The sequence below is a fragment of the Podarcis cretensis genome (assembly GCF_951804945.1).
Source record: "Podarcis cretensis genome assembly, chromosome: 8".
In the NCBI taxonomy this organism is placed as follows: Eukaryota; Metazoa; Chordata; class Lepidosauria; order Squamata; family Lacertidae; genus Podarcis; species Podarcis cretensis.
This window is the reverse complement of record NC_137177.1, coordinates 81,988,603-82,010,463: the sequence shown is the minus strand read 5'-3', so window position 1 is coordinate 82,010,463 and position 21,861 is coordinate 81,988,603. Positions and strand designations below refer to the sequence as shown.

At 47.8% G+C, this 21,861-nt stretch overlaps 1 protein-coding gene and 1 long non-coding RNA gene across 16 annotated transcripts in view; one reads left to right on the top strand and one right to left on the bottom strand.

Annotated features, from left to right (window-relative positions):
- The window catches only part of LOC307222276, a 47,699-nt gene extending 33,557 nt beyond the window's left edge, over positions 1-14,142 (bottom strand). Inside the window, exon 1 of the long non-coding RNA XR_013841711.1 lies at positions 14,038-14,142. This is a non-coding gene — a long non-coding RNA (uncharacterized lncRNA). The remainder of the gene's footprint in view (positions 1-14,037) is intronic.
- HSPG2 (heparan sulfate proteoglycan 2) overlaps positions 1-21,861 on the top strand; it is a 240,738-nt gene that overhangs the window by 148,999 nt on the left and 69,878 nt on the right. For all 15 annotated transcript variants that reach the window (XM_079986616.1, XM_079986614.1, XM_079986613.1 and 12 more), the window contains 11 exons: positions 2,567-2,659; positions 3,627-3,707; positions 5,055-5,285; positions 5,366-5,479; positions 8,170-8,297; positions 11,927-12,013; positions 14,252-14,310; positions 17,214-17,387; positions 18,796-18,906; positions 19,611-19,711; positions 21,414-21,594. In XM_079986616.1, coding sequence (XP_079842742.1) covers positions 2,567-2,659; positions 3,627-3,707; positions 5,055-5,285; positions 5,366-5,479; positions 8,170-8,297; positions 11,927-12,013; positions 14,252-14,310; positions 17,214-17,387; positions 18,796-18,906; positions 19,611-19,711; positions 21,414-21,594 — 1,360 coding nt within the window. The remainder of the gene's footprint in view (positions 1-2,566; positions 2,660-3,626; positions 3,708-5,054; positions 5,286-5,365; positions 5,480-8,169; positions 8,298-11,926; positions 12,014-14,251; positions 14,311-17,213; positions 17,388-18,795; positions 18,907-19,610; positions 19,712-21,413; positions 21,595-21,861) is intronic.

The following is a 21,861-nucleotide window of genomic DNA, read 5'->3' as shown; positions in this document are numbered from 1 at the left end:
TTCTGAAAGAGGACAGAGAGCACGGTGCCGATAGATAGATGGATAGATAGATAGATAATTTATTACAGTCGGAGACCAGCTTATAAAATGCACTTGGGGGTACAATCCCAGAAGGAAAACAAACATTTAAAACAATGTACAACAATAAATTTAAAATTTATAAATGCGATAAGCATATACACACTTAAAACTTTAAGCGGTGCCGATAATGCCAAGGTTGCAGGTTCGATCTCTGTATGGGAGGGACGGCTGCATATTCCTGTGTTGCAGGGGGCTGGGCTAGACCATTGGTTCCCGACCTTTTTTTTGGGCCATGCCCCACCTAATATAACTAGGTGACATATAATTCTTATTAGTGACATATAATTCTTATTATTCTTATAATTATTCTTATAATTCTTATTAGTGACATATAATTCTTATTAGTGACATATAATTCTTATTATTCAAAAAGTGAACTCCTATTCACGTGGAGGAAGCCTAAAAGGCCATGAACTGTTAATAGCTGGTTCACGTTGGGAACCACGGGACTAGACAATCCTTGGGGTCCCTTCCAACACCACGATTCTGTGAAATGGATGGTGACGCTGCAGTTTTGTACCCCCTATGCCAACTTTAGAGGGAAGGTCGTAAAGCAAGATATGTTAATATTTAAATCTTAGAATAGCTTTGGAAGTGGATATAGGCTGTAGGGTTAGAAGTAGAAGATAGTGTATTACTTGTAAGGGATAAAATGTGGAGATTTTTATGGTAGAAGTAAGTGTGATTTAAAAAAATGGTTAGAAATTATGATATATGTAAACTGCTAAAGATGAGGTAAAATGAAAATCAGATAGGGGGCGGACTTGGGGAAGCTCACCTAACAATGTTTAGAAAAAATAAGGATAAGACAAAAAATTGTTTGTTTTGTTTGTTTTCCTGTTTGTGTTGTTTAGTTGTGTTATAAAATGAATAAAAAATTTTGGGGAAAATAAAAATAAAGGGAAGGTCGTGCCTTGGGGGATCACAAAGAGAACGCTCTGTGTGGGGGTTTTTTTTGGGGTGGGAGTGAAGCTTTTCATCTCTTGCATAGACACACTTGCAGAAGCGGCAATGCCTCAGAATAAACTAGCTGTGGGGAATCACAAGTGAGGAGAAGGCTGCTGTTTTTATCAGGCCCTGTTTGCGGGCTTGCCATAATGGGTCTCTGGTTGACCCCTGGGAAAACAAGATGCTGCACTAGGGGGCCTGATCCAGCAGCTTCCGGGCTCCTCTGAAGTCCTTGCACATGCACAGAACCCTATTTCCTTTCTGCGCCAAGAAGCTGCAAATCTTTGGAGCAGGCTTGCAGGTTACTTCCAGCCTCAGAAGCCTAACCTGGCCCTCTAAGGTTCTTTTTCCAGCCCTTGAGACTCTGCCCCACCACCCCAGTGCTTTTGCCTGGCCAGGACGTGCCCTTGAATTGTGACGCCTCTCGCTTGCCAAGATGGAGAGAAGGCACACATCAAAATGTGTATTTACTTGATTTCTGCATAGTTGGAATGTAGCCTGCAGCACCAGTCAGTCACATCGATGGCCCCACCCACTTATGACTTTAGCCCCTCCCACTTTAGCCCCACCCACCACCAAAGGGCAGAAGAAGGTGCCCTACTGCTTGTGGCAGACACCCTCCTGATGACTTCTGTGTTTTAGAAGAACTTAAAATGTGGGGACGCAGGTGGCGCTGTGGGTTAAAGCCTCAGTGCCTAGGACTTGCCGATCGAAAGGTCGGCGGTTCGAATCCCTGCGGCGGGGTGCGCTCCCGCTGCTCGGTCCCAGCGCCTGCCAACCTAGCAGTTCGAAAGCACCTCCGGGTGCAAGTAGATAAATAGGGACCGCTTACCAGCGGGAAGGTAAACGGCGTTTCCGTGTGCGGCTCTGGCTCGCCAGAGCAGCGATGTCACGCTGGCCACGTGACCCGGAAGTGTCTCCGGACAGCGCTGGCCCCTGGCCTCTTGAGTGAGATGGGCGCACAACCCCAGAGTCTGTCAAGACTGGCCCGTACGGGCAGGGGTACCTTTACCTTTACCTTTTAAAATGTGGGGAGGGAGTGGTCAAGTGAACAGCAGCACGTTGCTTTTGGGGGTGCCATGCTAGCCCCAGAAGCCGTTCGCCACCATGCCCAGGGTGCAATTTCTTTTAAAGACTCCCTAAAGTCTGTTTTTTTAAATTATTATTTGACTTTATGAAATGTGATGATATTGTATCTAGTTTTGTATAAACTGGGTCTGGTTAGAGGAGTCTTACTCGTTTGTGTTTCAGTTCAGTCATCTTCCTATATACTTGATTTAAATATAATTAAAAATTTCCCAGTCTGTCCTACCTTGCAAGGTTGTTGTGGGGATGAAATAGGCAGCAGGGGGAAGAGAAGAACCATGCGCTCAACTATTTTGGGGGAAATGCAACGGTGGAGGGAAATTCACTTTTTACGAAGTCGAAAATTTCAAAACGTGGGCCTTACGATGGGTGCATGACACTTGTCCGGGGGTGCGGCCCCTGACCTGCATCAAGAGGGAATGACCTGATCCCTCTCGCCCCACATTTGCAGGTTGGATCCTACGGGGGACGCCTTCGCTACACCCTTTCCTACAATGCTGGAGGACGAGGCACTCCACTGCCGGACGCAGATGTGCAGATCACTGTAAGGAAGAGTGCCTGCTTGCTCAGGAGAGGGCTGGGTTTGTACAGGCTTAGCTAGAGAGGTGGGGGCAAGGACACCCCCTGGAACTCACTGGGCATCAGGACCTGTATAGCAGCAGAGGCCCTTATTTCTGGGATTGGCGGAAGCCCTGGGTCCCACATATACCACTCCCGTAAATGTTTATTTATGCCTCTGATTTGGAGGCCACTAGATAAAGGGGTTTTTTTTGGGGGGGGGAATTTAGCGGCCACTAGCAGAAATATCATGTGAATAAGAAAAGGGACGCTGGTAGCACTGTGGTCTAAACCACCGAACCTTTTCTTGGCGGTTCGAACCCCATGACGGAGGGAGCTCCTGTTGCTCTGTCCCAGCTCCTGCCAACCTAGCAGTTCGAAAGCACACCAGTGCAAGTAGATAAATAGGTACCGCTGCAGCGGGAAGGTAAATAGCTTTTCCGTGCGCTCTGGTTTCCGTCACGGTGTCCCGTTGCACCAGAAGCAGTTTAGTCCTGCTGGCCACATGACCCAGAAAGCTGCCTGTGGACAAACACCGGATCCCTCGGCCTGAAAACAGGATGAGTGCTGCAACCCCATAGTCGCCTTTGACTGGATTTAACCATCCAGGGGTTCTTTACCTTTACCTTTACCTTTTGAATAAGGTTACTAGCCATTGTGGCTACTAGCCACAAGGGCCATTCTCTGATTTCATGGGAGGAGGTAGCGACTCTTCTGAATCCCAGTTGCTGGAAACTACAGGAGGGTTGCTCCCATGCTTGAATCCTCCTCGAGGGCTTCCCTTAGGGGCTGTTAGAATTCCTGTTCCATGATTGCAGTCATGGGATTGTTGTCTTTCACATGACGAGCTCTTGACAGGGGCATCACAGTGACCAGGATACTGCACTGATCCAGCCAACTCTTCTTATGTTCTTACATTCTCTTTTGGTGTCTCCCTCTCCCCCCCCCCCCAGGGTAACGACATCACCTTGGTGGCCTACCTGTCGGAGCTGCGGCCTCGGGAACGCAAGAGCTTTGAGGTCATCTTCCAGGAGGTGAGGACTCCCTGTGCCGTCTGCACCTGAGCTCAATGTTTCTCTTGGTGGTAATGAAGCCGCCCCATATACCTGGGAAGGGGAGAGAGGTGGGGATGCAGGCAGCACTGACGCTGCTTTGGTGGAGAACGTGGGCCACTCTGGCTTAAATAAAGCGACTGGAGGAGGAGGAGCAATGGATCTAAGTTTACGGACCCTGCAGCTTGTTTCCGTTGTCCATTGCCACTTGTCCTGTCCCTCTGCTATGCCCGCCAGCTGGCAAAATGAGCTTCATGGTCAGAGGCTGCAATACTTAGAATCATAGAATCATAGAATCATAGAGATGGAAGAGACCACAAGGGCAATCGAGTCCAACCCCCTGCCAAGCAGGAAACACCATCAGAGCACTCCTGACATATGGTTGTCAAGCCTCTGTTTAAAGACCTCCAAAGAAGGAGACTCCACCACACTCCTTGGCAGCAAATTCCACTGTCGAACAGCTCTTACTGTCAGGAAGTTCTTCCTAATGTTTAGGTGGAATCTTCTTTCTTGTAGTTTGGAACCATTGCTTTCTGAGTCTTTCTGAGTAAAGTAACAAGTTTACTCACATTTCAGTTCACGATTTGATCCCTGTAAGGCAAGCTTCACTTGGTAGTTACATAAAGAAACTGTGAGTTTGTCTCATATGGAGACTGAATTCCTGTGCTGCTGGCTGAGTGCCGGCAAACAGCAAAATTTACATTAATATAACAAAATGGCTGCAGGAGAGCAGCATGCCAGCGAAAGAACAGCAGGCAATAGAAAGACAAAACGACTGAGAAAATGACTGCATGACTCAGCTCTTTTATGGAGTCAGACAGAGCCACGTCCATCTCCACCCCTATCGTTCTGCCCGGACATGGAGGTCCAGCGCCAAGGGCCTTCTGGCGGTTCCCTCACGACGAGAAGCAAAGTTACAGGGAACCAGACCGAGGGCCTTCTCAGTAGTGACGCCCACCCTGTGGAACACCCTCTCATCAGATGTCAAGATAATAAACAACTATCTGAATTTCAGAAGTTTAGGGAAGCTTTTAATATATGATGAATAATTGTATTTTCATATTTTGCTGGAAGCTGCCCAGAGTGGCTGGGGAAACCCAGCCAGATGGGCGGGGTACAAATAATAAATTATTATTATTATTATTATCATCATCATCATCTCCTAGGTCACATGCAGGGGGAGGAAGCTCCAGACCAGTGGAACAGCAAGTTACACTGACTAGATACCCCCCTGCTTGTGCCCACTCTAGGGAAATAAGGAATGTTGCATTTGACGGCGCCAATTGATTCCATCTCACGGTATCAACCTTCCCCCCTTTTTCTCCCCAGCAATACTGGAAGCGCCCAGATGGCCAGCCAGCCACCCGGGAGCACCTCATGATGGTCCTGGCTGACCTGGACGAGATTCTCATCCGCGCCACTCACTCCACCGAGATGCTGTCGGCTGGCATCACCGGTGTCAGCATGGAGACCGCGGTGCCCACCTACACCAGCCTGCCCCGGGCTCTGGAGGTGGAGGAATGCCGCTGCCCACCAGGCTACCAGGGTCTTTCTTGCCAGGTGAGCCTCTTCGCTGGGCCAGGCTGGGCACGTGGGCTCATGGGGCACTGTTTGCTGATGCCACCCTGTCCCTCTTGCAGGATTGTGCAGCTGGCTACACCCGGACAGGCGGTGGGCTCTACCTGGGGCACTGTGCGCTGTGCGAATGCAACGGGCATTCAGATTCCTGCCACCCTGAGACCGGCGCCTGTTCGGTGAGCAACTTCCATAGGCACATAAACTTGCGTGTAAAGGTGTATTGGGAAATGATCCATAATGAATTGAGGAAAAAAACGTTTAAAAGTGATTTTCGAAAAACAACAACAGAATCCTTTCTCTTGGGGATAATTCAGACTGAAATTCCCAGGTGTCAAAAAAGGTTATTTATGTATGCCACTTGTTGTTGTTGTTTAGTCGTTTTGTCATGTCCGACTCTTTGTGACCCACTGGACCAGAGCACACCAGGCACTCCTGTCCTCCACTGCCCCCCGCAGCTTGGTCAGACTCATGCTGGTAACCTCGAAAACACTATCCAACCATCTCGTCCTCTGTCGCCCCCTTCTCCTTGTGCCCTCCATCTTTCCCAACATCAGGGTCTTCTCCAGGGAGTCTTCTCTTCTCATGAGGTGGCCAAAGTACTGGAGCCTCAGCTTCAGGATCTGTCCTTCCAGTGAGCACTCAGGGCTGATTTCCTTCAGAATGGAGAGGTTTGATCTTCTTGCAGTCCATGGGACTCTCAAGAGTCTCCTCCAGCACCATAATTCAAAAGCATCAATTCTTCGGCGATCAGCCTTCTTTATGGTCCAGCTCTCACTTCCATACATCACTACTGGGAAAACCATAGCTTTAACTATACGGACCTTTGTTGGCAAGGTGATGTCTCTACTTCTCAAGATGCTGTCTAGGCCTATCATTGCCCTTCTCCCAAGAAGCAGGCGTCTTTTAATTTCGTGGCTGCTGTCACCATCTGCAGTGATCATGGAGCCCAAGAAAGTAAAATCTCTCACTGCCTCCATTTCTTCCCCTTCTATTTGCCAGGAGGTGATGGGACCAGTAGCCATGATCTTCGTTTTTTTGATGTTGAGCTTCAGACCATATTTTGCACTCTCCTCTTTCACCCTCAATAAAAGGTTCTTTAATTCCTCCTCACTTTCTGCCATCAAGGTTGTGTCATCTGCATATCTGAGGTTGTTGATATTTCTTCCGGCAATCTTAATTCCGGCTAGGGATTCATCCAGCCCAGCCTTTCGCATGATGAATTCTACATATAAGTTAAATAAGCAGGGAGACAAAATGTATGCCGCTACTGTGGCCAAATGGGATGTGGGAAGCAAAGGTCTTAACCCAAGGTACTATTTCTGGGTTAGCAGAGTCTGTAACCTAAAGTGTCTGTAACATGAAGCATCTGTAACCCGAGGTACCACTGTACTAATACCAATCATTCGAGTACCAAATCATTCATATAATTTTAGGTGGCTAGAATTGATGGCTTGATGATTTACTTTATTTCTGAGTTCCAAAATCTTATGGATTTCAATTACCATATTTTTCGCCCCATAGGACACACCGGCCCATAGGATGCACCAAGTTTTTTTGGGGGGAAATAAAGGGAAAAAAATTTATTTCCCCCCCAGGCGCTTGTGGGGCCGGCAGCGGGGAGAAGCGCTCTTCTCCCCGCCGCCCGCCAGCAGACCAGGTCCGGGGACAGCGGGAAGACGTGCTGCGCCTCCCAGCTGTCCCCGGAGCTTGCGTTTTTTTTGGGGGGGGAAATGAATAAAAAAAAATTATTCCCCCCCCCCAGCCACGGCTGCCGCCCCAAGCCTTGCACACACCTGCCCAAAGCACGGGGCACCCTCCGGAGGGCTCCCCATGCTTCGGGCGGCAGGCTGCTGCCCCAAGCCTCATGCGCCCGGCAGGACCTCCCACCGGGCGCGCAAGGCTTGCGGACACTCGCCCGAAGCACGGGGAGCCCTCTGGAGGGCTCCGCGTGCTTCGGGCGGCAGCCTGCCGCCCCAAGCCTCACGCACCCGGCAGGACCTCCCACCGGGCGCGCAAGTCTTGTGGACACTCGCTGGGGCTGCAGGCTGCTGCCCGCAAGCCTTGTGAGCCCACGGGAACTCCCGCCGGGCTCGCAAGGCTTGCGGATAGCTTCCTGAAGCCTGGAGAGTGAGAGGGGTTGGTGCGCACCGATGCCTCTCGCTCTCCAGGCTTCAGCAAAAGCCTGCATTCGCCCCACAGGACGCACACACATTTCCCCTTCATTTTTGGAGGGGGAAAAGTGCGTCCTATGGGGCGAAAAATATGGTACATTCCGATCAAAATAATAATCCCTTGTACAACTACTGCAATATTAATAACTTCTCCTTTTTAACTTTTATTAAACAAACGTTACATACAAAAAAACAAAAAAACCCCAACAAACTAATCTTACATTGGATATTTCTAGACTTAAGATAGTTAGTGCAGTATACATAATCAAATTGTCAAGCATCTAGAATACGTGTGTATTATACAAAAGAAATAAAACGAGAGAGAGAAAAGAAAAAAAGAAAAATGCACGACGATAAAACCAAAAAATTAACAAAACTAAAACTATATATCAAACAAAAAGCAGTATTTAGTTCATTCAAACCAGTATCAGGGTGTTTTGCTCACAAAGTCCCTCGTACTGGGTTGACTCTCTCTTTTAATTTGTTGGTTTGTTGACTTCCGTCTACTCTTTGCTGTTTCAATACAGCCATTTCTATCTTTGATCTGTATTTAATTATTTGTCTCCATCTTGGGATACCTCTGTCTGCGAGATTAGTCTAAACACAGCCAAGTGTTATTGTTGGAACCATGTTTCTTCAAGTAGTTTTAATAACTTCTATTCGTGTTGACACATCAAATGATTTGCCCTTCCCAGAGCTGCCTTCATCATGCTGCTGGGGAGTTCTGTGAGAAGTGTGCACCCGGATTCTACGGAGACGCTACTGCTGGCACCCCAGAGGACTGCCAGCCCTGCGCCTGTCCGCTGACGGATCCGGAAAACCAGTATGATTTTGGCTCATTGAGAGAGAGAGAGAGGCTGAGTAGATGGGGTTAGACTGGGTTTCAGGATGGGCTGGCAGTGGATGTGGATTTGTGGGCAGGGGGAGCAAATCTTCTTTAGCTAGCCACTCCGGGTGGATAAAGCGATCAAGGGTTACAACAGAGTATTGGGAAGGGGTCCATAATGAATTGGAAAAAATGTTTAAAAGGACTTTCCCCAAAAAAACCTAGAGTCCTTTCTGTTGGAGATAATTCAGACTGACATTCCCAGGTGTCAAAAAAGGGTTATTTATCGTATTTTTCGCTCTATAACACGCACCTGACCATAACACGCACGTAGTTTTTAGAAGAGGAAAACAAGAAAAAAATATTCTAAACGAAACAGTAGATGTATGATTTTTGTGGTTCATGCTGTGGCCACAGATGTGATCTGACGGTGAGTTTGGGGAGCCCAATGCAAAAATCCTGAGGATCCATGTGGATCCATGCTTTGTACCCCATTTTTGCGCCATTGCAGCCCTGTGAAACAGTGGGTGCGTGTGTGTGTTTTGGTGCAGGCTGTAGCCATGGATATGCTATGTGATCTGATGGTGAACTTGGGGTGACCCAGTGCAAAAATCCTGAGGATCCATGTGGATCCGTGCTTTGTAACCATGTTTTAAGTGGGGAGGGAAGGAAAAGCATTCAAGGGACAAGGAGCACGCGTGGGGTGTGTGGAGAAGGATGCGGCTAATAATGCAGGTGAGGGGTTTAAGGGGAGAAGGAACACGCGTGGGGTGTGTGGAGAAGGATGCGGCTAATAATGGAGGCGAGGGGTTTAAGGGGAGAAGGAACACACATGGGGTGTGTGGAGAAGGATGCGGCTAATAATGCAGGTGAGGGGTCTATGGAGAGAAAGAACACGCATGGGGTGTGTGGAGAAGGATGCGGCTAATAATGCAGGCGAGGGGTTTAAGGGGAGAAGGAACACGCGTGGGGTGTGTGGAGAAGGATGCGGCTAATAATGCAGGTGAGGGGTCTATGGAGAGAAGGAACACGTGTGGGGTGTGTGGAGAAGGATGCTGCTAATGATGCAGGAGAGGGGTTTAAGGGGAGAAGGAGCTCGTGTGGGGTGTGTGGAGAAGGAGCTTTTCGGCGAGCTGAGCGGGGAGGGGGGAGGGAAAGAGCACTGTTGCTTTAAAGGAGCCAACCGGACAGCAGCCACTTACAGCCGTGTAAGCAGCTCCTTTCCTCTCCCGCTTTGCTCCTTCTCTCCCTCTTTGCTGCTTTACACAGCTAATGGCCCAAGTCCTGCTCAGCGGATCACCTGAGACGCTGGGAGAATCGTAATTTCCCCCTCTCCCTCATCCCGTCCCCTCCTGTCCCCAGCAGCCTTTTAAAAATCTTTTTTACTGGTTTTCACTGCGCTCGTGGCTCAGAGCCCTCCTGTGCCCTGCCGTCCCTCTGCAGCCTCATTGCTCCGTTTAGAGAGCGCACGGACCTTTGCTAGCTGAGGCTGCAGCAGCTGTTGCTGGCTACGCGACGCTTTTTCCGGCTCGCTATGGCTCCCGTCTGTCCCTCCTCACGTGTAAGCGGCTGCTGCCCGCTTTGCTGCCATGGCTCTCCTTCCCTCCCTCCTCCTCGTCTCCTCCCCCTCCTCCTGGCTGTAAAGCAAGCAAAGCTAGAGCCGTGCAGAGCCCTGCAAGCGGCTCCCGCTTTGCTTGACTGACGGCAGCCATGGCTCCGGTCAAGTGCATTCGCTCCGTAACACGCACAGGCATTTCCCCTTACTTTCTAGGAGCAAAAAAGTGCGTGTTTTGGAGCGAAAATTACGGTATGTATGCCACTACAGTGGTCCGGGTTTTGTTAGCCCCAAAATGGAAAATGAGCGAGGTCCCAGCCAAAGAAGGATGGCAACTTAAGCTGACGGAATATGCGCAGCTTGCGGACCTGACATATAGAATAAGAGAACGAGAAAAACATACGTTTAGAGGAGATTGGAAAGTGTTTATTGAATATATGGGAAATAACTGTGGACACCTGAAAACGCTGACAGCATTAAGATAAATTCAACAGTGTAAATAAGTTGTAATGGATGCAATAATGGCATTCAGAATGGTGCAGTTTCTGTAAAATATGCAGGGATTTATGATATGTAAAATGAAGCATGGAGAGAGAAGAAAGGAAGTCGTGGATATTTCAAGGATGTAAAAATGAGTACTTTGAATTGTAAAATTGAAAATTGAAAAAAAAAATATATACCCCCAAAAAGCTATCAAAGGTTAGTAGCCACAAAGACTGTGCTCTGTTTTTTGGGCTTCCCATTGAGGCAACTGGTTGGCCCCCGTGAGAACAGGATGCTGGACTAAGATGGGTCTGATTCAACAGGGCTTTTCTCTTATTTTCTCTTCCCATGGGGGCACCTAGATAGATGGTCTCTCCCTATCCAAGGGCAGTCTACCTTCAAATTCCAGTCCCTGGAAATCTCAAATGGGGAGAACATTACTGCTTGGCTCCTGCTGGGGGGTGTTATAAGAAAACCTGCTCTCTTTCCCTTATGGGCTATTCCAGAGCCCTTAAGTTGGTTCCCTATCAGTAGGAGAAAATAACAGAGGCCCACGAGAGAATGTTGAGAAGCTAAGCAGCTAGTAAGTCTGATCTTTATCCAACTGTTGCAACAGGCTCCCCACTCACCACATGCAGGAGGTAGGAGGGACCCAGGGTGCTTATATAGACTGTCAGGGAACTGCCATCGGCTCAGGGGGGAGAGGGGAGAAGCCGGATGGATTACAGAGAGCCCCCAAAGATCGTGGGAAGCAGCTCCTCCTCAGCGGAGGAGAGTAACCACACCTCCAGTGGAGAGGAGCTTCAGGGCTCGGAGGAGGCGGTGCGGTGCCAGGACACCTTGCCTGGGCAAAGCGGAGAGGGGAGAGGTCCACCGTTACCCACACCCTCCTTGCGCAGTAAGGTTTCATGCAGAGAGGGGAGGCGCAGACTGGGCGTCTGCTGGGGAAGGTTTAAGGACCGCCCACCCACGGATTCTGCCAGTGATGGATCCACCCATGGGAGAGTGGCGCTGTGGACAGATAAAGTTTATTTTGGCATCAAAAGCAATTTCGAAAACTTTTGAAATTGCCTACCCTATAGCCAGAGACCACCCCCCAGAAAACATAACATACATCACAGAAGGAGGCAGTCTTCAGCAGAAATCCTGTTTGCCTGGATACCTGACAGTGGTCCCTGATTGCTTTACCTGGGCAACCTGGCCATTACTTTGTGATTGTTAATAGTTTAGTTCCTGAATCCAGGTCAGAAGTTTGCCCTATTCGTACACAAATACGCCCTTAAGACAGGATTTACAAGCAAAAAGACAGTGGGAAGGCTTTCCCCATTTGCCTCTGTTACTACAGAGGAATATTTGAGGTCATTGGGAGAGTCAAAATGGCTTCAGGATTGCCCTCTCGTACTATTTGAGACACGTGGTTCATATATTTAGATATGTGTGCATTTATGAATATTTATATTTGGGACCTTAAAATTCTTATAACAGGGGCTTCCCTGCTGAGGGGCATCTGCTTGGCCGGGTTAGATGGACTCTTCTGATATCCTTTAAACCTCCTGACTCTTCTTACTTACTTTATTAATTTTTTCAGGTTCTCAAGGACGTGTGAGAGCCTGGGGGGTGGAGGCTACCGCTGCACAGCCTGTGAGCCGGGCTACACCGGCCAATACTGTGAGCAGTGAGTATCCAACTGGCCGGCGGACGGGCAGGGATGTAGCTCAGTAGCCCTTTTGGTTGTGGATCTGCCCTAATGTTAGGATTTTTATCTATCCGAGCTGCTACAGTGAGTGGTACTATGATTTGTATACATCATGTGAGTGTCTGAGAGAGCGTGAGAAAGAAAGTCTGTATTATCTCTTCCTTCTGAGTACTATTGGAAGTTGGTTTCGCTTCTATGTGTGTCGAGGTTCTGTACTGGTGTTCAGAGAGCACAGACGTACTGGTGGAGTCTCTGTATATAAGACTGCAAATAAAGTAGTTTTTGTGGGAATGTTCAGGGATGCAGGAGAGGATATATTGTCTGATAATAGCCTTTCCAACTTGTGTTAACAAGTTCACAATTTAGCAGAGTAACATTCCCCTTTTTAAACTTGCAGCGGATGCGTTTCCTCAGGCTCGCTAAAGCCTCTATAATAACTGTTCTGGTATTTCCCCCTTGTTCCCTCATAAAAGATAAGACATGACACAGTCTTCTACAAAAGTATAAAAAGAGTTTACTCACATATCATTCTGTTCACAATAGGATCCCAGAAGGCAGACTTAGCTTAGAAAAGTAACATTTACCTAGAAACTGGGACGCAGGTGGCGCTGTGGGTTAAAGCCTCAGCGCCTAGGGCTTGCCGATCGAAAGGTCGGCGGTTCGAATCCCTGCGGCGGGGTGCGCTCCCGCTGCTCGGTCCCAGCGCCTGCCAACCTAGCAGTTCGAAAGCACCTCCGGGTGCAAGTAGATAAATAGGGACCGCTTACCAGCGGGAAGGTAAACGGCGTTTCCATGTGCGGCTCTGGCTCGCCAGAGCAGCGATGTCACGCTGGCCACGTGACCCGGAAGTGTCTCCGGACAGCGCTGGCCCCTGGCCTCTTGAGTGAGATGGGCGCACAACCCCAGAGTCTGTCAAGACTGGCCCGTACGGGCAGGGGTACCTTTACCTTTACCTTTACCTAGAAACTATCTCATAAGAAGACAGTCCCTTTGTCCTCTCTTGGCCAAGAGGGCATCTTTGGCTAAGCAGATGTTGCTTCTTCAGTGCATGTAGTCAAAAAGAGAGAGATGGCTGCCCTGCCCTGTGCTTTTGTCATTACCTGCACAGGTGAGGCCACACCCACCTCTAGTCACATGCAAAGGGAGTCTGTCCCAGCCCAGAAGGAAACAGGAAGTTTACCTGCTGGCTGGGCAAACATTCCTCCCCATGTGTAAACATGTTCACTCTAGGAATGTTGTACTTGACTGCTCTTGTGTTTCACATCCCACAGTTTTAGAACTACGATTGAGTCTTCTGCTATGATATACCAGAAGGCTGCCATGCTCTTTTCAGGAGAGAAGGGTCGCTTATTACTGGCTGCTCTGGACTGAAGAAGATTTACAGCTAGAGAGGGCCACTGGGGAATGCTCCGGAGACTTTGCAGCCTTCCCAGGGCGTTTTTCCAAACCTAACTCTCAATAACTCTTCTGTCACCGCTGTGTTGTAAACAAAAATATGCCCTTTTCCCTTATGGGGTATCCAAGAGCCCATATAGAGCCCTTACATAGGTTCCCTATTGGTAGGAGAAAATAACAGAGGCCAACCAGAGAAAATTGAGAAGCAAAGCAGCTAGTAAGCTTGATCTTTATTGATCTGTTGCAACAGGGTGCTCCCCTCACCCGCAGGAGAGAGGAGGAACCCAGAAAAATGGTGTGCAAGGCCTTATAAAGACTTTTGAATTTGCCACCCTGTAGATCAAGACCACCCCCAGAAACATCATGCATACATCACAAAAAAGGCGGTCTAAAATATAACATTTGAATGTTGTTTTTCTCTTGTTGTTGTTTATCTCCTGTCTGGCAGGATACTTGATTGGATTTCCTGGGTAGCCTGGCCATTCTTTTGTAGTGATAAATACTTAGTTCCTGGGCCATGTCACAGGCTCACCCTATTCAAACAGAGACATACCCTTAAGACAGGATTTGTGAAGGAAAAGACAATGGGGAGGCTTTTCCAGTTTGACCTTGCAGAGAAAACATTTGCTCAGTTTAGGAATCAAATTGGTTCCAGGTTGGCCTTCCTGTGCTGATCTATGTACGTGCGGTTATGAACATTACCATATATCTAAGACCATAAAATTTTCTATCACAGCAGTTAGGGCTGTTAGGGCCGCTGACTGGTCTCTTTCCCAGAGGTGTGACTCTCACCTGTCTCTCTCTCTCTTGCTCCCTTCTCAGGTGTGCTCCAGGTTACACAGGAAACCCCAATCTCCGTGGGCAGAAGTGTGTGTCCCTGGGTGAGTATGAAGTTCACCAGCTGGCCTCTGCCTTAATACGCACACACACACACACACACACACACACACACACAGACACACTGCCAGCAGTGAAGGGTTGCTGTGTATAGATAGAAGAGCCCACCGGGTCAGGCCAGTAGCACATATGGCCCAGTATCCTGCTCTCATAATGGCCAACCAGAAGCTTGAGAGAAACCCACAGGCAGGCCAACCACAGGCAGGGCATGGTCGGCCAATTGGTGCCAAAGAAGGATAGAACTTTCTTTATGTATGCTACAACAGCAGCAAGAATACTTATTGCAAAGTACTGGAAGACACAAGATCTACCCACCCGGGAAGAATGGCAGATGAAGGTGATGGACTACATGGAACGGTGGAAAAGACTGGCAGAATCCGAGACCAGGGAGAAGAGTCGGTGGAAGAAGATTGGAAGAAATTTAAAGTTTATTTACAGAAACATTGTAAAATTAAGGAATGTTAGAAGGAGGCTGGAATGAAGTTATGTGGCTTTAGCAGAAATATTATAAAGGACTAAGTAAAAATAGACTGTTAATGGATGAAAGGAGGAAAGGTAAAGTTACATTATATTAAGATAAATTATAGGATAAAAATTGGGAAGGATGGAAAGGATTTGTTGAAATAGCTAACCGAACTAGAATACAAAAAAAGGAGGTGTGAGGAGGTCAAGGAAACAAGCAAATGAAAGATAAGTTATGGGAAGGTTTGTTGTGGGGTTTTTTTGTTTTTTTTAAATTGTTTCTATTTTTCTATTTTTCTGTTTTTTACAAGTTTGTGTTTAACTTGGTGTGTTTTCTTTTTCTTTTTGTAACCTTTAAAACCTTAATAAATATTATTTTTTTTAAAAAAGAGAGAGAGAGAGAAACCCACAGGCAGGGATGCTTTAGCTGAGATTCCTGCACTGCAGGGGGTTGGACTAGATGACCCTCAGGACCCCTTCCAGCGCTCCGATTCCATCATCCTTTGATTCTGCACTGCAGTTTCGAGCAGCCAAGAGTCGGAAGCATTGCTTCCTCCAACCGTGGGTAGCCATCATGGTTCATAGCCATTGGTAACCTTTTTCTCCATGAATTTGCCCCATGCTCTTTTAGAGTCATCTAAGCTGGCGGTCCTCCCTGCTTCCTGTGTAGGCAAGTTCCGTAGTTTAACTCTGCAGTGTAGGAGGAAGGACTTCCCTCTATCCTCCTCGAGCCTTCCAAAACTCAGCTTTGTCAGATGTCTGCAACTTCTTGTGTTCTGTTTGTTTTTTTAATAATAATTTTTATTAGTTTTATATATACAGTCATACCTTGGTTACAGATGCTTCAGGTTGTGTTTTTTCGGGCTACGGACCCGCCGAAACCCAGAAGTACCGGAACAGGTTACTTCTGGGTGTTGGCGATCACGCATGCGCAGAAGCGCTAAATCACACTTTTCACATGCGCAGAAGCGCCGAATCACAACCCGTGCGTGTGCAGACGTGCCGCTGCAGGTTGCGAATGTGCATCCCGCACGGATCACGTTCGCAACCCGAGCGTCCGCTGTAATCACATTACGTAGCATCATATCTTCTTATTTTACCTTTTTGGCTCAACTCAAGTTCTTGTGTTCTGAGAGAGAGGGGTGGGGTGGGGAACTTTTTCTTTCTCTTTTTTTTAAAAAAATGTTTATGCTTTTCAGGTTTATACATTTCACTAATTTTACAATCATTTCAGCATTTTAAAACTTGACTTCCTTCCCCCTCCTTCTGCAGTTCCTTAAATTTATTTTTAATACCTTCTGCATATCCAAATTAACTCAATTTGCTCATTTATTCATCTACTTTAAATATATACTCTTACAAAACTTCAGGTTATTACAATAATCCTGCCAGTGTTCTTATCTGTTTACAATTTATCTGTAAATATTCCATAAACCATTTCCATTATTTTATAAAAAGTTTGTTATCTTGATTTCTTATTTTTCCAGTAAGTTTTGCCATTTCTGCATATGCCATAAGTTTTTGTATCCATTCTTCCTTTGCTGGGACTACTTCTTCTTTCAATTTTTGGTCCAGTAACATTCTTGCCGCTGTACAGTAGTAGTATACATGAATAAGTTTCTATAAATTTTATGTGGTTCTGTCCCTATAATTCCCAATAGAAAAGCTGGGGTTTTTAAAACAAAAGGTTATTTTAAACATCCTTTTCATTATATATCATTTCCCAGTAAGCTTTAACCTTACTACAAGACCACCACATATGATCGAAAGAACCTTCTTTCTCTTTATGTTTCTGTCCCTATAATTCCCCAAAGAATTAGAATTACAGTTTTTCTTTTGGGAAAAATCTTTTCTTTCTCCGCTTCCTCTTGGGCATGCATCTCTGCATACCATTCTATCCCTAAACCTTTCTTCCTAGAGCGGTTGCCCCTATCAGGAGTTCAGCCTACACTTGAGTAGGACCCTGGCAGGGACACATGCCCCACTGGCATGTTCCCTCCCTCCTGGTCATTCATTCGTGAGCGTCATAAGCTTTCTTCTGCCCGAACATCACAGCGACCGATGCCAACAGACATCGACACACTTAGGGATCCGCAGAGTTTGCGCATCATGTGTGACAGACCTCAGCATTTTGGCTAATCTACTTTATTTACATATAAACACACATGGAGCACTGCAACATGGTTCCCCCTCTCTCTCTAGCATCAGACAGCAAAGAGAAAAAGAACAAAGGACAATAGTCCCACTTCACGGAACACAGTAACACAAACATCCTGTCTCCGTCACTTCCCACTCTGTGGAGTCAAAACATGTACCGTCATGTGAAAGACAATCCCATGACTGCAATCATGGAGCAGGAATTCTAACAGCCCCATCCCTTCCATCATTTTGGCTGTCCTAATCTGAACCCTTCTCAACTCCGCAGGTACTCCAGACCAGCCAGGCCTCGTCGTGCAAGTCCACCCTCCGCGGACCGCCGTCTCGCAAGGCAGCGAGGTGACCCTGCGTTGCCACGTCAGCGGGGCTCCACCACATTATTTCTACTGGTCCCGCGAAGATGGGCGTCCGGTGCCCAGCACCACCCAGCGCAGGCAGCAAGGTGGGTTACTGTCAGGGACTGGGCAGAGGAGGAATGGTTGAGACAGCCTCCCCAGCTTGACTGTTTGAGGGAGGAGGAAGAGGACAACAGTTTAGATTCACAACAGGAGTTTGAGGGAGGTTGCCACTCAGAGGCAGATGAGGCAAAAAGTTGGGAAATAATGTGAGAGGAGGAGGTGGAAGAGGAAGCGCCAGGGGGGCGACAGCTGATGGACACAGTGTCTTTAGAAAACATTCCAGACTTCCCCTCCCAGAACCCGGCGAGCCTTGAAAGTAGGGGAGCAAAGAGCTCAAAGGCAGAGGTCACGTAGCAGCACCCATAGAAGTGACGAATGAGGAAGTGGGAGAGATGGGAGGTGGAGATTCACTTGGGACAACACCATTATCCAAGAGGCTAGGTTCTATAGCCTCTCTCTGTAGATACGGAATAAAAAGTGGACGACAAGAAACATTCCCTCGTCTTTGTACGTTCCTGGGCAACCAGCCGGGAGTCGCTGGCAGCAACCTGACAGTTACCAGCAGGGTTTCAGGGGGAGGGTGGAAACTTTCTCCTGGCTTGGTAAATGAATAAATTCTGAGCCGCTCGGTCTTGCTTAAAAGGAAGATGGCTACCTTCATTCATACGCTGCCTCAGTGGAGAATTGTATGTGTGTCCCCTCCTTACCCACCGTAACACTTACGCACAGACTCCCTCCCAAAGACAGCCTTCTGTAAATTATGTACAATTTTTCCGGGAAAGGGTGTTTAAGGAGATAACAGACATCACTGGGTTAAAGCTGACTGAAAGTCCAGAGGTAGCATTATTATCCATTTCCGATGGGGTGGAAGGTTCACAGGCTATGAAGGACTTGCTCACAAATTTATTGACAGCTGCACGCATTATGATAGCTAGGAAGTGGAAGGGGCAAGCAGAATATAAAAAGGAAGGATGGTATAAAGAGGTGTGGGATATAGCTATGAATGATAAATTGACATGTGCCATTAAGGTAAGAGGGGGAATATGCAGGAGAAACGATTTTGATGAGATGTGGAAGATATGTTTGTAGAATTTGTATTGTTAAAACAGAAAGGGGTCAAACCATTGCAAGAGGTGTTGAAATTTTGGGAGGTTGGATAGTTACAATGGAACGATCTCAGTGGTGGGGTACACATTTTTATTCTTATTTATGTATAATAATAATAATAATAATAATAATAATAATAATAATAAGCCTAGCCACTCTGGGCTGCTCACAACAGAATATTAAAAACATGATAAGTCATCAAACATTAAAAACTTTAATAGCCTTCAGATATGATTATTACTTTGAATAATAATAGGAAAAAAGAAGGGCCTGCAGGGGGATTGAACTAGATGACCCCTGGGAAACCTTCCAGCTCGTCTCCATCTCCCTTGATTTCCTCCCCAGGACTGGAGCTCCACTTCCCCAACATCCAGTCCTCCGAAGCCGGTGTCTACATCTGCACATGCCGGAACCTGCAGTTCAGCAATGCCAGCCGTGCTGAGGTGGTCGTCACAGGTGAGACACACCTTCTTGCTAGGAAGGAGCTTGTAGAGGTTCAGAGCTCGAGATCGGGGCAGGAAGGGGTGCGTGCCGATTGATGGGAGCTGCAGGAGTCGAGAGGGCTCTCTGCTATTTAGCATAACTCCTCCCCTCCCACCCCACTAAACAGACCACGTCTGAGGCTCCCTTTGCTGCCAAAGGCTGGGGAAAATACAGTGGTGCCCCGCAAGACGAACGCCTCGCAAGACGGAAAACCCGCTAGACGAAAGGGTTTTCCGTTTTGGAGGCGCTTCGCAAAACAAATTTCCCTATGGGCTTGCTTCGCAAGACGAAAATGTCTTGCGAGTTCCTGCGTTTTTCCCCCCCTTCCCCCCTTTTTCTAAGCCGCTAAGCCGCTTATCAGCTGATCCGCTAAGCCGATAAGCCGCTAAAAGCCGCTAAGCCGCTAATAGCGCTAATCCGCTAAGCCGTCAATGGGCTTGCTTCGCAAGACAAAAAAAACGCTAGACGAAGAGAATCGCGGAACGGATTCTTTTCGTCTTGCGAGGCACCACGGTAGGCAAGGTGCCAGCAATGGCACCTGGCACATTTCCTTGGGGAGAGGATTCCAGAAACGGGACTGGGGAGAAGAAGTGGGACAGCATTCAAGGGAGGGCATGGATCTTGGCAAGGAGAAGGCCACAAGGGAGTCTTTTGTGCATCTCTCTCTGCTTCTGCAGAAGGCCCCAGCAAGCCCATCACAGTGACCGTGGAGGAGCAGAAGGTGCAGAGTGTGAAGCCAGGGGGAGACGTCACCTTTGTCTGCACAGCCAAAAGCAAGGTGAGCCCCTTTGGCCTTTGTGTGCTCATTTGCTTGCTTGCGTTCCTGTACATCCCACCTTTTGCTTCAAAGAGCTCCAGGTGGCATACGTGGATCTCACCCTTCCTCATGTAATCCCCCACAACAACCCTGAAATGTAGGTTCGCCTGGGAGGCAGCGACAGGCCCCCAGTGAACTTTGAGGCCAAATGGGAGGATTTGAACTCCAGGCCTTAGTTCAGGGGAGTGGGGTGGATGTCAAGAGCCCCCACCCCTCCCCCCTCTGCAAAAGTTAAAGGTTGCATTCAACCACACAATCCTCATTCCGCACTTGTAAGAATTGTCAGGCGCTCGTCCTACACTCAAGTAGGACCCTGGTAGAGACACATGCCCGACTGGCATGTGTTCTCCCTCCTGGCCGTTCGTTCGGGAGCTTAAAAATCTTTCTTCTGCCCGAACATCACAGCGACCGATGCCAACAGACATTGGCACACTTAGGGATCTGCAGAGTCTTCTCCGCTTCCGTAACAGACCTCAGCAACTCAGCATTTTGGCTAATCTACTTTATATACATATAAACACACACGGAGCACTACAACATGGCTCCCTCTCTCTCTCTAGCATCAGACAGCAAAGAGAAAAAGAACAAAGGACAATAGTCCCACTTCACGGAACACAGTAACACAAACATCCTGTCTCCATCACTTCCCACTCTGTGGAGTCAAAACATACACCATCATGTGATAGACAAAAAACCCATGACTGCAATCATGGAGCAGGAATTCTAACAAGAAATCAGCTTTTTAATGTGACAGCACTTTGCAATTCCCTGCCTATTGACATCAGGCAGATGCCTTTGCTGTGCCCTTTTTGGCACCTGCTAAAAGCATTGTTGTTCAGGCAAACCTCTCCAGACATGTCAAACTTTATGTGTGTTTTAGTTTTTATTAGCTACCATTGATTTGGCACTTTGGTCTAAACCACTGAGCCTCTTGGGCTTGCCGATCAGGAATGTCGGCAGTTTGAATCCCCACGTCGGGGTGAGCTCCTGTTGCTCTGCCTCAGCTCCTGCCAGCCTAGCAGTTCGAAAGCACGCCGGTGCAAGTAGATAAATAGGTAGCTCTGCAGCGGGAAGGTAAATGGTGTTTTCATGCGCTCTGGTTTCTGTCGCGGTGTCCTGTTGCACCAGAAGTGGTTTAGTCATGCTGGCCACATGACCCAGAAAACTGTCTGTGGATAAACGCCGGCTCCCTCAGCGTGAAAGTGATATGAGCTCCGCAACCCCATAATCGCCTTCGACTGGGCTTAGTTATCCAGGGGTCCTTTACCTTTTTAAAAAATATCTTGAATATTCTTACATACTTGTTTATGTTTCCAATGGAGAGTTCTAATATTTTCTTCCATATTTTTTAAAAACCACTTGTAGAGGTTTTCTTATAATCGAGCGACATACAAATTTCATTCAACACATTGAAAGAAATGTCCCTATACATGTTGCATGTTGAAAAACAAATTCTTGTATGAAAGTGCACATTAAAAACAAATGTGCATTGTTACTATTTTTATCATCGGCATCATCACTATTATTTTCATTATCATCGTTTAATTTGGTGTCAAAATCCGGGGGCGGGGGGAGGAGGCTGGTAGAGAGGTAACACTACCTGTTGAAAAGCTGCCTGTCTTTGGAGTCCCAACTCTCTCCTCCCCTGGCTGCCCATTCCCAGTCTCCTGCCTACACCCTGGTATGGACACGCCAGAACAATGGGAAGCTGCCCAGCCGGGCCATGGACTTCAACGGGATCCTCACCATACGCAACGTCCAACCAGAGGACGCCGGGATCTACGTCTGCACAGGGTCCAACATGTTCGACATGGACGAAGGGGTTGCCACTCTCTACGTGCAAGGTAGGGACGGAGAAAGGGGGCTGCATGCTCAAGGTGCTCCGAGGCTGCAGGCACAGCCGGATCGTGGCTTCACACCACACCCAACCCTTGCCCACCTGGCCACAGGCTGCTTTTGTAGCCCTGGGCACACGGCAACTGAGCACGCTCCTCTCTGCCAAAATGTCACGAAAAATGGCTCTCACCTGTTGCTTCTTGGGGGTAGCGGAAGTTGGGGTTTCAGGCGCCAGGATCAGAGAGGTCCATTCACCCCCCTTTCTCCTGCTCAGA